The sequence below is a fragment of the Oryctolagus cuniculus genome, chromosome 1, assembly GCF_051225735.1.
Source record: "Oryctolagus cuniculus isolate XC-2025 breed Fujian yellow rabbit chromosome 1, ASM5122573v1, whole genome shotgun sequence".
Lineage (NCBI taxonomy): Eukaryota > Metazoa > Chordata > Mammalia > Lagomorpha > Leporidae > Oryctolagus > Oryctolagus cuniculus.
Window position 1 is genome coordinate 95,333,338 of NC_142867.1, and position 16,333 is coordinate 95,349,670.

General features: G+C 36.8%; 1 protein-coding gene across 6 annotated transcripts in view; it reads left to right on the forward strand.

Annotated features, from left to right (window-relative positions):
- The window catches only part of DYNC2H1 (dynein cytoplasmic 2 heavy chain 1), a 365,259-nt gene that overhangs the window by 341,920 nt on the left and 7,006 nt on the right, over window positions 1-16,333 (forward strand). For all 6 annotated transcript variants that reach the window (XR_016219689.1, XM_051820199.3, XM_002708539.6 and 3 more), the window contains 2 exons: window positions 1,173-1,282; window positions 2,078-2,159. Coding sequence is in view for 5 of the 6 variants with exons in the window: in XM_051820199.3 (XP_051676159.3) it covers window positions 1,173-1,282; window positions 2,078-2,159 (192 nt within the window). In the remaining variant the exon portion in view is untranslated. The remainder of the gene's footprint in view (window positions 1-1,172; window positions 1,283-2,077; window positions 2,160-16,333) is intronic.

A 16,333-nucleotide genomic window follows, 5' to 3' on the forward strand; every position in this document is an offset into this window, starting at 1 on the left:
CATCTGCTGGATCACTCCTGAATTGCCCGTAGTGGCCAGAGCTGTGCGGATCTGGAGCCAGGAGCTTCCTCTGGGTCTTCTCACGTAGGTGCAGGGTCTCAAGGACTTGGGCCATCTTCCACAACTTTCTCAGGCCATAGCAGAGAGCTGGATCAGAAGTGGAGCAGCCAGGACTTGAATTGGCACCCATATGGGATGCCAGCACTGCAGGCACCAGCTTTATCCACTATACTGGCCCCGAATCACATCCTTTTTACGATAGCAGTAAATAAGCACATTTTTCATGAACTTTAAAAGTCATGCAAAGTGTAGTACTGATGGGAATTTTGTGAATTTTTAATAGTTAATATTGCTGTAGTGCCATCTTGATGTTCCAGCAGAAAGATTTATGCAGAAACCATCAATCTCTTACAGCACCTGTAGGAAATAATTCAAAAAAATAAATCACTTAAGGTTGCCTGAGTTTATTTCCTAGCTCTAATAACTGTATAGTCCTCTAACAAGACCCTTAATCTCAGTGTCCATCTAATTTCTTCATTTGTAAAATGGGATATGAATGTGTAGAGTTCAGATAAGGGTGAACTCAATGAATATGTGCAAAGTACGTGTTAAGTGTTACACAAGACTGATGTTTTTAGTTTCAAGTGACTTTTTTATACTTATTAAACATACTTATGTGAATGTATAGTTTTCCAAATGGAGTATAGGTTGATTTATAAGGTGGCAGAGAAGTAGAAATGAAGTATTTGTTCTTGGACATTAACATCCACTGTAATACTTGATTTGTAGATTGACTATCAAATCTGGAGCCCTAATTCAGTTTGCATTGCCAAGATGTAGGGACACTGAGGAATCTCCAGTTGGACCCAGATGCTCAGTATCTGCTGATCATTGCTAGATTTGTTGGCCCAAACTGAAATACTGTGTAGAAGATTAATTTCCAGATTTTTTACTTTTAATTTTGAAATTTTATCAGCAAAAAATTGTACAAGGAAGCTTATTTGTGATAGATGGATGTTATGACAAGTTACTATGTCAGACTTCGATGTAAAGTGGTGAATTTTTTTTCTAGACAAAATTTTAAAGCATTTCGGAACTATATCAATCTCTTGTTGAAAATGAGTTAAGCATAATAATTTTTAATTATTTACTTTTCCTTCATCCTCATCTAGAACTGGGTAGATAAAGCTGAAAAACAGACTCTTCTCTCCGATACACTTGACCTATCAGAACTCTTCCACCCAGACACATTTCTTAATGCTCTTCGCCAAGAAACTGCAAGGTAACTAAAATGAAGTGCTTATTTGTCACTGAGAGTAATTATATTTTTTGTATCATTCACTTGAGATCCCATTGATTTGTCAAGAAATAAAATTTTAATTTAAAAATTGCTTCTACTTATGTATATTTTTAGAATTGAAAAAATTAAACTTTTATATTTTGGACATTTATCTAAACCCGTGATGTGTCCCATAAGGTAGTCATAAATCACATGGGACTATCTGTTTAAATTAAATAACTGGTTTCTCAGTCACATTTTCAGTGTTCAATTTCTTTATGTGAATAATGTCTACCATTTTGGATCGCATGAAAACATTTTTATCTGCAGAAAATTCTTTAGCATAATGCTGACTGAACTTCTTAAAAACTTTTGGTACTATATTTTGGATTATACCATATACAGACTAATTTTTAACAAGTTAGAATGTAATGAAAGACACACCACCAAAAATATACTGAGCAAATTTAATTATTTAGTGACACAGTGATTTGAATTTATGCTGTCTCTGGATATAAATACTAATATTCCAGCTCAGTTAACAAACACTTTATGAATACTTTATACTGCATTTGAGGATTCTGGTCAAAATGGAGGATGATGTTAAAATGAAAAAGGTTTTATATTTAAGAAAAACAGTGCTTTATAAATTTAGTGTGAAGTTATGATACTGTTGCATAATATTATATTCACTTTGTAAATATTTCAGCTTAAAATAGGTGAATATGTGCAATTACTCTTCATATTTTAACTGCTGAGAATTACATATTTATGACATTTGGTGCTTTACTTTTACAGGGAAATGGGTCATTCTGTGGATAGCCTTAAATTTGTAGCCTCATGGAAAGGTCGACTTCAAGAAGCAAAGCTGCAAATTAAGGTAATAAGTTTCATCTTTATCTGATTCAAAAGTTTTCTCACCTCTGAGATAGAAGATTCTGAAACTGATCAAGTCACCATCTGTATTGTGTAAGATTGGCAGAGATAGATTCTATTAAATTTGTGAGAAATCAAAGTTAAGATTTAGCAGGAGGGGTCAGTGTTGTGGCATAGCCTGCAACACTGGCATCCCATATGGTGCTGGTTCAAGTCCTGCCTACTCCCTGCTGGTGGCCTGGGAAAAGCAGTGGGAAATGGTCCAGGTGCTTGGGTCCCTGACCACCCACATGGGAGACCTGCAAGAAGCTGCTAGTTTCAGCCTGACCCTGCCCCAGCCATTGAGACCATCTTGGGGATGAACTAGCAGATGGAATATCTCACACTCTTTCAAATCAATACATGAATCTTTACAAAAAATATTTAGCATGAAACAGCTTATAATACAAAACAGAAATCATCTTAGGGATACAATATTTGAAAAAGGTAACTTTGATAAAAAAACATTTATACAGATTACACAGTTCTTTTGGGTTACTGTTCAAAATTCAAAGATTTATTACACAATAAAGTATGCATAAAAGCTATTAGGAGAGTGCTTCAAAAAGTTCGTAGAAAAAATGGAGTTAAAGTTTCGGGGTGGGCATGTAGCGTAGCGAGCAAAATGCTATATCCCCGTATCAGAGTGCCTGAATTAGAGTTAAGAGTGGAGCCAGGGGCCAGAGTCACAGCTCACTGGGCCGGTCCTCCGCCTGCGGCACCGGTACCCCAGGTTCTAGTCCCGGTTGGGGCGCCGCATTCTGTCCCAGTTGCTTCTCTTCCAGTCCAGCTCTCTGCTGTGGCCTGGGAAGGCAATGGAGGATGGCCCAAGTGCTTGGGCCCTGCACCCGCGTGGGAGACCAGGAGAAGCACCTGGCTTCTGGCTTTGGATTGGCGCAGCGCGCCGGCCGTGGCAGCCATTTTGGGGGAGAACCAACAGAGGGAGGACCTTTCTCTCTGTCTCACTAATTCTGTCTGTTTAAAAAAAAAAAAACAAAAAAACAAAAAAAAAAAAACAAAACTTCCTGCTAATGGAAGATAGCAGGTGATGGCTCAAATGGTTGGGTCCCTGTCACTCACTCCGGATACTTAGACTGGCTATTTTCTGGCTCCTGGTTTTTGCCCAGCCCTGGTCATTGTGGACATCTGGGGAGTTAACTAGTAGATGGCAGCCCTGTTTCTCTCTGCCTTTCAAATAATTTTTAAAAAAACAAAATGGAAAAATTTATTTTGGTGTAAAAAATAGAAACCTATATGAAGTTTTTTGATAATACATATTTTTCATGAACTTTTTAAAGCACCCCAGTATATAAAAAATCATATTTCTATAAAAACCAAACCTTACCCTCGGGGAGTTTATAATTTGTGAGTATATATTAGTTAACTTCAAGACAATCAAACCACTAATGATGATTTCTTTCTTTTATAATGTAAATTTTCCTAGCTGTTTCCTGTTATTCTGACTTTAGTTTTATAATTGACTTTTTTTTAAAATTTTTTTTTATTTTATTTTATTTTTATTTTTTGACAGGCAGAGTGGATAGTGAGAGAGAGAGACAGAGAGAAAGGTCTTCCTTTGCCGTTGGTTCACCCTCCAATGGCCGCCGCGGCCGGCGCGCTGCGGCCGGCGCACCGCGCTGATCCGATGGCAGGAGCCAGGAGCCAGGTGCTTTTCCTGGTCTCCCATGGGGTGCAGGGCCCAAGCACCTGGGCCATCCTCCACTGCACTCCCTGGCCACAGCAGAGGGCTGGCCTGGAAGAGGGGCAACCAGGACAGAATCCGGCGTCCTAACCGGGACTAGAACCCGGTGTGCCGGCGCCGCTAGGCGGAGGATTAGCCTAGTGAACCGCGGCGCCGGCCGACTTTTTTTTTTTTTAATTTTAAAGGTCACAGAAAAATTCTCCCAACGTCTCCAACTTTCTTCCATATCACTATCCTCTATCCAATTCCCAAATGTAGGATTGTCCTTTTAGTATTTTTTGCAGTGCTGATACTTTGTATGATTGTGTAATATATCCATGCTGGCCTGTCTTGAGACTGTGGTGTCACTGAGGACAAATACTTTGGCATGTGCATTTTCCAGTACCCAATGTCTAGTTCACTAAATCACATGTAATTAAGACTGTAGGCAGTTTGATTTTTAGAAGTCCATAAAAATTTGCTTTCATATCACTATACCTAACATCATGCTATATTATTACTTTGTTGTATTACTCCTCTGAGATATATTTCTTGTGTGGATATCTTTTTTTTTTTTTTTTTTTTTTTTTTTTTTTTTTTTTTTTTTTTTTTTTTACAGGCAAAGTTAGTGAGAGAGAGGGAAAGGTCTAAAGGTCTTTGTTCTGTTGGTTCACCCCCAATGGTTGCCACGGCTGGCGCGCTGTGCCAATCTGAAACCAGGAGCCAGGTTCTTCCTCCTGGTCTCCCATGTGGGTGCAGGGCCCAAGCACTTGGGCCATCCTCCACTGCCTTCCCGGGCCACAGCAGAGAGCTGGACTGGAAGAGGAGCAACCGGGACTAGAACCCGGAGTGCCGGCACCACAGGTAGAGGATTAGCCCAGTGAGCTGCGGCTCTGGCCCTTGTGTGGATATCTTTATCACCATTTTAGATTATGTTTCACATATGAGGGACCAAGACTGACAGTCTTAATTTTCCAGAAAGGAGCCATGTGACCTTTTAAGCCATTAACATAACAGTTTGAGCCTTAGCTATCTGTTATCTTCATGGGTCATCAAATTTATTATTTAAATCCATTTATATTTTGTATAGCTTTTGTGAGTTACTCTTGTATAATATCAAATAAATATTTAGATATAATTTAGGGAGTGGCATTGTGTAGCCTGTAAAGTTGTCACCTGAAATGCTGGCATTGCATATGAGCGCTGGTTCCTGTCCTGGCTGCTCCACTTCCATCCAGTTCCCTGCTAATGGCCTGAGGAAAGCAGCAGAAGATGGCCCAAACGTTAGAACCCCTGACACCCACATTAGTGAGTAGGATGAAGCTCCTGGCTTCAGCTTGGCCCCACGCCAGCCAGTGCCGCCATCTTAGAGTGAATCAGCAGATGTAAGATCTTCCTCTGTTACCTTTCAAAATAAATAAATCTTAAAAAAGAGATAGAATTTAAAAAATAAGCTTAATTTGGTACAAAAAATAAAAAAAACCCTTAATCCATGCAGTGTTTTCATGATACTCATTTTACATGAACTTTTTGAAGTGTGATCAACTTTCAGTTAGGTACTATTTGTGCCTTAATTAGAAGAGAGTATTTTAAAATAAAATTCCAAATATCCCATAAATAATTAAATGATATTAAAATTCCAAATATTAACTTGTAACTATATAGTATACAGTTTGGTATAATGGTCAGATAATAATTGTTTTTTTAATAGTGATAATATTTCCACATATATTTACAAAGTAATTGAAAATGCCATTCCTATACATGAGATTTAAGATAATTCAACTGAATTCTTTCTTTGGTCCATTGTGTGGGTTATAAAAGCATATTTCCCAACTTTCTCTTACCTGTAGTTTCCAGATATGCCTATCATGGGAAAAGTTTTTATATATAAACATCTCAGAGATAATACTTGGCAGAATCATAAGTGGTCCATTTGGCTCCTTTAAGTATATTTTTTCAACAAAGGGGATTTTTTAATGGAACTGTGGATCTGAATTATATTTGAGTTTTACTATTTCTATTTTCTATTTTTTTAAAAGATGTATTTATTTGAAGGGGCAGAGAGGGAGAGACAGAGATCTTCCATCCATTGGCTCACTTCCCAAAAAGCCACAATAGCCAGGGCTGGGCCAGGCTGAAACCAGGAATTCGTCTGGTTCTCCCACATGGATGGTAGGAACCCAAGTACTTGGACCATCATCTGCTGCCTTCCTAGGAGCATTAGTAAGGAGCTGGATTAGAAGCAGAGGAGCTGACTCCACTCAGCACTCCTATATGAGGTACCTCCATCACAAGCAATGGCTTAACCTGTTGCACCACAACGCTGGCCCCTATTTACATTTTTCTGAAATTTAATGGGGTTAAAACATTTAATCTCCACCACCTTAGACTGAATTAGGTTTGAGGAGTCTCATGAACATATCAATATATTAATCTCTTAAAATGTACTTAAAAGAACACGTGTGCATTTTTGTTTTCAGATCCCAAACGTGTTCTCTAACATTTCCTCACTACCATTGATTTATTATTTATTATACATAAGTTGTGAGATACGGCACTGGAAAAGGTGGACGTCAGGTTCCTGTTCAGCCTGTATGTTAGATCTTCTGCAAGGTTATGAGAGGACTGTGCTAGCAACACTAGTGGGTATTGTACTGAATAGTAGTTCTCAATAGATAATTCCTTTGAGAAGATTTAAATATCCTCTCCAAGCTTTTTTCACTAAATTTTAGTCCTTTCTATTTAACATTTCAAACTAACACAGCAAAAGAAAAGAGTAAAATCAATCTACATCACAGGGTTTAAGATTTATAAACATTTCTATTGCTTTGTATTGTCTTTGCTGATACCTATTCCAGGCAGCAATTTCACTCTTCGATGATTCTGAATACATACATAAAATCAAGAATAACTATATTGCTAAAATTGTATTTAATGGAATTTGTATTCCTTAAATTTAAAAAATCAAAAGTTTTTAAATAAACACAATGTATTATATCTACCACAACTAATAGTTTTTTGAAATCATTTAATGTTCAGCTCATAGAATATTTACTGGTTTGTCTCAAATAAATAGAATAGTTTGAATCAGATTTAAAACAAGATCCACACATTGCATTTGGCTATTAACTGCCTTAAGTCTTTTTTTATATCTAGATCATGTTCCTCTTTTTATTTTGTTCTACTGTTTGTTACAGAAATTGGGTCAGTTCGCTAGGTTAATGTACATTTTATACTCATCTGTTTACTTTTTTATGGCATTATTTTTTATTTTTATTCATTTCAGATGTATGATTAAATTCATTTGTGGAGTATATATTTATAGGCATGTTCTTCATTTTATATTCATGATAAGGCATGCACTGTGATTTGTTTTTCGTGATGCTAAGATTGATCCAAGCTTTCACATCAAACTGCCCTCTGAGATTCTTAGCAGTTAATGATCATTGCCTGAATAATTACAAGTTGCATAATTTTCATTTGTTATCCTTTCACACTTAGTAGCTAGAATTCTGTAAACAGGCAGGATCTGCTAGATCTATGCATTACCTGAATGGTATGAAACAGATTTTGTACAGAAAATCAGGGATAAATGCTTGATTTTTTTTCATTTAAATTAGAAATATTCAAAATACTTGCAAAAATATCTACTGACATTTTATCTTTGTTTTTAAGTATCATTGCACCTACCATATGATCCTTTTTTAATGTACTTTTGCCCCTGGTATTAGGCATGGTCTGTTCATGTGTGCCTATTTTTTGAGTATCTGTGGGGAGGTGGACCTTTATAGTGAAATATAACATCATACAACAAAATGCACAAACTTCACAGTTCACATTAAATATTTATGAGTTAAAAGGTCTATAAAACCATCATGAAGATCGATTAATATTCTATGATAACCTGTTTCTCAATTTTATTAAATGGACATAGTATCTTTAGTACAAATTTTACTTTTCTTTCATTATCAGAGATATATCAGTGATATCCTCTGGGATATTTGTATATGTAATTTCCATTCCAAATTTTGGATATGTTATGATCTACTTTGATTATAGACCATTGAGAGCTGATGACGATGGCCCACAGAGGCCATAAGTTGCATCCTTTCTGCTCCTAATGTAAGATAATGAAAGATAAAATATAAGAGAAGGAATCAATAAACATAGGCTGAATTCAAACAAAATAAATATTTCTTTCATCAGAAATAACACAGAAAATAAAATTATATATAAAGCTGAAAATACAGATCTATTGAATTCCAAATCCAGAAGCAATGAAGAGAAACGCAGCTATGTTAGGGTAAAAGGAATTAATAGTGTTGTGATTTGGAACTGTAAGCAGGCTTATTGCTGTAATGTAGTAGTGAGGTTAGGCTCTCCATCTCCCCAATAAAAGGAAGTTTAATGAAGTTATTGCAGAATCACTAGTCATGTCTATGGAAATAGAAAGCTAGCGAGCTAAAGAAGCTGAAAGATATCTCAAAGACAGACCATTAGATATGAATCATAATTCACCAGATTAATAACAAGATATATAGTATCCCAAACTTGCATTATAAATCTTGTAGGTATGCAGATAGGAGATTAGTGCTGGACTCTTGGGGGTGGGCAGTAAAATAAAGTACCCCTCAACATGAATCATCAAAAATAAATGGGGGGGACCAGAAAAGACAACCGGTAAAATCATTGTTAACGTTTTGTCAGATTTTTCCATAAAATTAACTAGTTTTCTAAAATAGTTAAAGGAATAACTTTCACTGAATACAAATTTGTGAAAGAGAAATAAGCAGACATGATACATGTAGAGTTGGAAGTAAAAACCAATCAATAATGTTAGAAATATAGACTTTATGTGAAAAAACATTTTAAATATTTACGTATTTAATAGAGTACCACCTTTGCCACATGAGTGACAAGGAGAGAGAGAGGGAGAGAGAAAGATCTTCCATTCACTGATTCACTCCCCACATGGCCACAGCAGCCAGGACTGTGTCAGGCTGAAGCTGGGAGCCAGGATCTCTATCCCAGTCTCTCACCTGGTGGGGCAGGGGCTGCTCAAGTACTTGAATCATCTCCTGCTGCCTTCCCATGCACATTTAGGAAGAAGCTGGATCAGAAGCCCAGAGTAGTTGGGTCTTTGGCATGGGATACTGGCATTTTAAATGACGGTTTAACCCACTACGCCACAATGCCAGAACCCAAAAGTATTTTCTTAAAATTCTGTGGATTGGGCAGTTCCTCCACTGATTCCCCAGGCTTTCTGTTGATGTGCATTCAACCAAGTCAGTTATCCTGGAAAATCCACTTTGTCCTCACTGTTGTTTCTGGTAATTCGTGCTAGCTATGCACTGGTTTCTCATACTCAGTAGACTGGAAGAGCTTCCTTACATGGTAGTCTTAGAATTCTGAAGGAAAATCCTCTTAAAGACAAACATCAGAAATTGCTTTAAGTCCTTTCGCCATATTCTGTTGGTAAAAACAAGTTATCAAGGCCAGCCCAAATTTAAGGGATAGAAAAGTCCAACTCTTGGTTGAAGAAAGAAAGGTTTTATTGCAAAGGAGTAAGAATATTATACTAGAATGAGAGAGTTTTGGCCATATTTTATAATCTGCCAGTTACTAAGCTCCAAAAGTTTAGACTGTGTAGTATTGGTATAGGGGGAAAAAAGAGTCAAGAAGTACTTATGCCTGTTTGCTAAACCTTGATACATAACAAGTGGTAAACATTACAAATGGAGGGATTATTTGATAAATATCGGATAATTTCTCACTCTTAGAAAATGAAAAAATTCAACCCATACTTTTAAGATATTTAGAAACAAAAACATACAAAAAATTTATTTTATTTTATTTTATTTTTTTGATAGGCAGAGTGGACAGTGAGAGAGAAAGAGACAGAGAGAAAGGTCTTCCTTTGCCGTTGGTTCACCCTCCAATGGCCGCTGCGGCCGGCGCACCGCGCTGATCTGAAGGCAGGAGCCAGGTGCTTCTCCTGGTCTCCCATGGGGTGCAGGGCCCAAGGACTTGGGCCATCCTCCACTGCACTCCCTGGCCACAGCAGAGAGCTGGCCTGGAAGAGGGACACCCAGGACAGAATCCGGCGCCCCGACCGGGACTAGAACCTGGTGTGACGGTGCCACAGGCGGAGGATTAGCCTAGTGAGCCGCGGCGCCGGCTAGAAAAATCTTTATTCAGACACAAAAAATGTATAAGCCTTAAAAAGAAAAGTGAAAATACAGTCCACAAACTGGGAAAAGATGTCTTATAAGTGAAAGGATTTATAACTCAATCTTTTAAAAAACATCCACAAGGTGACAGTGAACAAAGGATTTTAACCATCAACTTACATTAAGGCAGTGGCTAATAAAGAAATATCTGGACTAGCTAATAATTGCAGAAATCAATCCAGTGTGCAACTATTGGCAAGTTTGTAGTATAATGTAAGCTCCTAAACCTGCCAGGTGGTAAATTGATAGGAATACTTTGAGGAATTTGTCAATAATAAGTACAATTGAGAATGAGCATGCCCTTCAACCTAGCAATTTTATCTCAGTACCTAGAGAAATTCATACAAATAAATACTATCATTTATTTGTGTTTATAAGAGTAAATATTGAAAATGACTTAACATAAAAATTGATATTTATATAATAAAGGGAAATTGTTTGTAGCCATTATAAATGAAAGAACAAAATGAATGCATCTTAAAGCCAATTCTGAAGGAAAACAGATTGCAAAATAGTATATAAACAATCATGTTGCCCTTTACATATCATTTAGAAATATGAAAATTCTGTTTTGCTTATGGATTCATGTTTAACAATTATAAAACTCAATTCAGGATAATTATTAGGTTGGATGAACAAAGAACAGAAAGTAGAAAATCAAGGTATATATAAGTCTTCACATATTTCATGACTTGTTTGCTGTATATTAAAGCCTAATAAAGCTAAGTGGTAGGAACATGCATATTAAATATCCTTGTGATTTTCTTTGAATTTTTTTAAAGGTCTATTTGAAAAGCAGAATTACAGAGAGGCAGAGAGAGAACAGAGATCTCTGGAGTGCTAGTCCAATCTCCAAATGGCCGCAACGGCCGGAGCTGCACAGATCTGAAGCCAGGAGCCAGAAGCTTCTTCTAGGCCTCCCTCACGGGTGCAGGGGCCCAAGTACTTCTACTGCTTTCCCAGGCCATAGAGAGAGCTAGATCTGAAGTGGAGTAGCCAGGATTCTTTTAGCTTAATGATTTTATTCTATTCTTGTTCTGTTCAACTAAAAGCTATGCAATTACAGGCAAAACAAGAGTTACAAGAAATTATATAGGCAAAGCATATTTAGATACTTTCACTTAATTTTGAAGATACTTCAAAATGTTCATGAATAATGGTATTAAAAGTTTATTATGAGGGCCTAGCACTGTGGCGCAGTGGGTTAACGCCCTGGCCTGAAACACCAACATCCCATATGGGCACTGGTTCGAGACCCAGGTGCTCCTCTTTTGATCCAGCTCTCTGCTATGGCCTAGGAAAGCAGTAGAAGATAGCCCAAATCCTTGGACCCCTGCACCCACCTGGGAGACCCGAAAGAAGCTCCTGGCTCCAGCCATTGTAGCCAAGTGGGGAGTGAACCATTGGATGGAAGACCTCTCTCTCTGCCTCTCTTCTTTCTGTGTAACTCTTTCAAATAAATAAATAAATCTTATAAAGAAAAGTTTATTATAAGGCAAAAATTGAAAGGCATGCATACTTTCTTCATTATAATGCATTCTCCTTAAACTTTATTTGCACAGATGACAAGAGATAGCTGACATGTATTAAACGAATCCCATTGTTGAGGCTAACAAGCTCTGGTCTTTGTGATTATTTGTGTCCAAAGCAGATGTATTTTAGAAGCATACAAGTATATATTTGAGTATAAATATCACTTATTATAGTTTACAATGGCAGTGTAAATAGCAAAAATTTAGCATTCTAGGAAATATGCTCTAACACATTTTCTAATGCTTTAATGTAGTATGAAATGATAGAATGGACTTAAAATTAATACTGTAAATATTATCAAAGTTGTTGACCAAATTATCCAATTTTACCTGAAACCTCTGTTTTGCTTCTCATAAATGAAGACAGTCTAAACCTTATTGAGCATTTCCTGTGTCTTGGGCATCTCTGACATATACCTCTAACTTTCGCTGTTTTTTGTTTTAAGATTTATTTATTTTGAGAGGGAAAGACACAGAAAGGCCTTCCATCTTCTGGTTCACTCCCCAAATGGCCACAACAGCGAGAGCTGAGCCAGTCAGAAGACCGGAGCCAGGAGCCTCTTCACTTCTGGGTCTCCCACATAGGGGCAGGGGCTCAAGGACTTGGGCCATCATCTTCTGCTTTCCTAGGACACAGCAGAGAGCTGGATTGGAAGAGAAGCAGCCAGGCATAGAACCAGCGCCCAATTTGGGATGCTAGGGCCGCAGTGCTGGCTCCCAGCTGCTTGCTTTTATGTGGAGCGATATTTACTAATGTAATGAATTCCTAGATTCTCTCTACTTTCTTTCTCACACTAACATTCTAAAGGAAAGAATTCCTTTATGGGTATGAGTTTGGGCAAAGACCTAGGTTCTAATTCTGGCCCTTTTTTTTTCTTTCCTCTTGGGTGTAAACATTCTGCTCTGCTTCTTCAGGGAATCCACAGTCCTGTGACTGGCTCCCTGGCTAAGTGCTATTAGAACTAGACATTAAGCCTACCTAAACTTCTTCCTTTCCATACTAGGAGGTCCACTGGACTAGAATATCCTCCAAGTATCTTCACCAGCAATGAAGTAGTATTTTGGGCCTCTCTGCTTTCATTTTCCCTAATGCATGATACCAGTTGAAACAAGGGTGCAACTTATTGAAAACACTTCATTCTTTGATGAAAAATCATTTACTAATGGTAAATTTTTTCTTTAGTGATAGATGAGGAAGCTGAGGAAATTTGGACAGCCTGATTACAAATAGTAGACTTTTTTCCCCCCAATTAAGAGGCAGAAAGAAAAAGGGAGAGCAAGCTCCCATGTGCTAGTTTTCTCCCTAAACACTTGCAAAAGTCAGGACCAGGCTGGGTCAAAGGCTAGAACGAGGAACTCTGGGTTCCTGCTACCCATATGAGAGAATCAAACTTTTGAGCCATCACCTGCTATTCCCCAGGGTCCATACCAGCAAAACACAGGAATACATTCTGAGTGAATGTTATGGTGTGTGAATAGTCTCTCAAAGTTATGAAAATACATTTGAGAAAATTGTTGAGGTTCTATCCTAATGCAAAAGATATTATTTAAAAATCAATTAATAAAAATTTTACAGCTAAGCCCAACTCATTATTGCAATTTGTCCTCCCCAAATAAATTATATTATATGTCACATCAATTTTTCTGTTTTATTTGAAATCTAACCTCTTTACTGTTTTATTCAGCAGTTTCAAATCAGATTTCAGTGAAATTATCTGTTTGTTTTAATCATTCATCAGAATATCAGTGTCTTTCATGTTTGCTAATATCAATATTTGCCTAATTTTTATGGTAATTTTTCTTTTTTTTTTTTTTTTTTTTTTTTTTTTTTTTTTTTTTTTGACAGGCAGAGTGGACAGTGAGAGAGACAGAGAGAAAGGTCTTCCTTTGCCGTTGGTTCACCCTCCAATGGCCGCCGCTGCAGCCGGCGCACCGCGCTGATCCTGGCAGGAGCCAGGAGCCAGGTGCTTTTCCTGGTCTCCCATGGGGTGCAGGGCCCAAGCACCTGGGCCATCCTCCACTGCACTCCCTGGCCATAGCAGAGAGCTGGCCTGGAAGAGGGGCAACCAGGACAGAATCCGGCGCCCCGACCGGGACTAGAACCCGGTGTGCCGGCGCCGCAAGGTGGAGGATTAGCCTATTGAGCCACGGCGCCGGCCTTGGTAATTTTTCTTTAAACTTTGGTAGTCATTCTGAATGTACAGATAGGATCCCAGTGGAGACAATATATATGTAACTGTACTTTCACATCAAAAACAATTTTCATAACTTAGAATAATGTACTTAAAATTTTCTAACATTTTACTTCCATCTTTTTTGAAGTTACAAAGATAGTATTTGTTTTTCACAAATGCCTAAATGTATACTTTGATTTTTTAATGAGATTGGGTTTTTCAAATAAAATACTCATACACTTAAGAAAATGAAAACATGAGACCAAATATTGAAATAGAAAAATGTTAAGAATATAGCAAGGTTTGACCTTTTTTTCTATTCAATAGATATTTAATGTGGCCAGCTTAAAACATGCCTTATCATTAAAATGTAATGTAATGTGACTTATGTTCTTAATTTGTCTTCCATCATTTGGTAAAGTAGAACAGATAATTTTGTTATGGAAAATACAATATTATTTGCAACTTATATGTATATATATTTATATACACGACAAAATGAGGGAAAGTATTTTTTAAGCTAATGAAATATTTGATTATAAATAAAAGTGGTTTTTTTTAAAAAAAGTTTACTCAAGTATATATTTTAAAATCTTCCATAAACAAGGCAGCAGAAATAATATGGTGATGTTTTCTGCAAGAGAAGAAGTAAGAAAGATGTTTATTAAAGACTACAGCATGCAGGTTATTATAATTAGCAACTGTTAAGTGTAATAATGGGAGCATAATGGCAATGTTGGAATATATCTTCATTTTTAGGAGTAGGAAAGTAATTCCCATAACAGTCATATTTAAAGGGAGATATATAGATTCAGCAAGACTTATCCAGAAAATATTGGTAAGAAAGCAGCTTCCAATGTATAGAATATATGCAGAGGTCAAGATGTGAGAGACCACATGCATTCAAGGCCCCAGATGAAACCATGGAAGAGAAGAGGAGGAAAACTGACACTAGAGACTTGGCAGTAGCCAAACCACAAAGGAGCATTTTTTAAGTCATGTTGGGGCATTAACTTAAGGACAGTGCAAATATATCAAAGAGTTCTAAAAAATCAAAAGAAATACATCATTAGTTATGTTTTCAAAAGGTTTTTACTGCAATGTAAAGAATATATTGAAAATATATCAAGGAAATCAGTTATGAAGCCATTTACTGGTTGGGGCAAAAACTACTGGTGTCCAAAATAGAGTAATGATAGTGAATATGGAAAGAAAAGGACAAATTCAGAAGATGTTTATCAGCAGTGGCAAGACTTGGTAATTGATAGCACATGGGAAGTTGAGAAGGAGGAGAAGCCAATAATATTTCCTTGATGTTCAGAAAGCTACATGATACTAGTTAGTGGAATAAGGCACTGGAGAACATTATTTCTCCCATGTACCCTTGCCTATCTCACAAGTTAGAAGATTAGAAAGTTATATATTCATTAATCAGTGTCTGCATATATATATGACAGGCTAGTTGTGGCACTATTAATGTGGTCTACTTTTGCAAATTTCTATATAGACCAATTAAACTCAAAACTCAGTGAAATTTCTGGAGGCAGTTTTAAAAGAATTATCTTGTCTGGAGAGTTTTTAATTACTGAAATCAGTTTTCTAAGTTTTAACTTAAAATTTAAGGCCAAAATGTTGCAGAAACTAAGTGATCTGTATCATCAGTGGTATACTAGAAAGAATATTAAACTTAAAAATTATGCTTTTGTTCTCGTGCTAGCTCTTTCACTAACAAAATTGCTTTCTTTTCCAAGAAACAACCACCTTACTATAAAATTAGAGTGATAAAATAACCATTTGCTAAGACATATCCGTCTAGTACCTAAACTGTTTCCTAACTATAATGCAGCAACCAATGGTCTTCTTCTTTCAAGTGTTCCCTAAATCCAAATTCTAAATTTCTTTCATTCAGTATGTTAAAACTTAAAGGTACTGTATAATAAGAATGAACTTGGTATAAAATATAAGATTATAAGAACAGAGATGTAGGTCTAAAAGCAAAATAATGGATGATTTATGAATGCACAATACTGGCTCTTCTCCATTGCCTTTATCTAGGATCAACTGATACTGCAGATACTGAAAGAATGAACACTCAAAATAGGGACGCTAATATTAGCAAAATAACTATTTTTATCATCAGATTTACTCATATTTATACTAGGTTTACCTTAGAGAAGACATCTTCCTTTTATTCCTTTGCTCTACATTGAACGTCAAGAGTTTTTTCTTTTCCAAAAGACGAGATCAGAATCCCAGGCAGGGAACATGTTTGCTCTCTAATTATGCTTTTCTTTTCCCTCTCCTGGAGAAAGTAACTTTTTGACTTTTTTCATTATGATTCTATTAATCTAATGCCAGAGCACCTGGCATGAAATTCACAGTAGACTCTGATCCAGAACTTATTTTATGTCAAATTAAATATTGTCATCTTTGCTTTAGTTGTATTCAGAATACATAGCAGCCATAATGGAAAGCGTTGTCATTTTCCTTAAGATATAACAAAGTAACTGCTGACATCT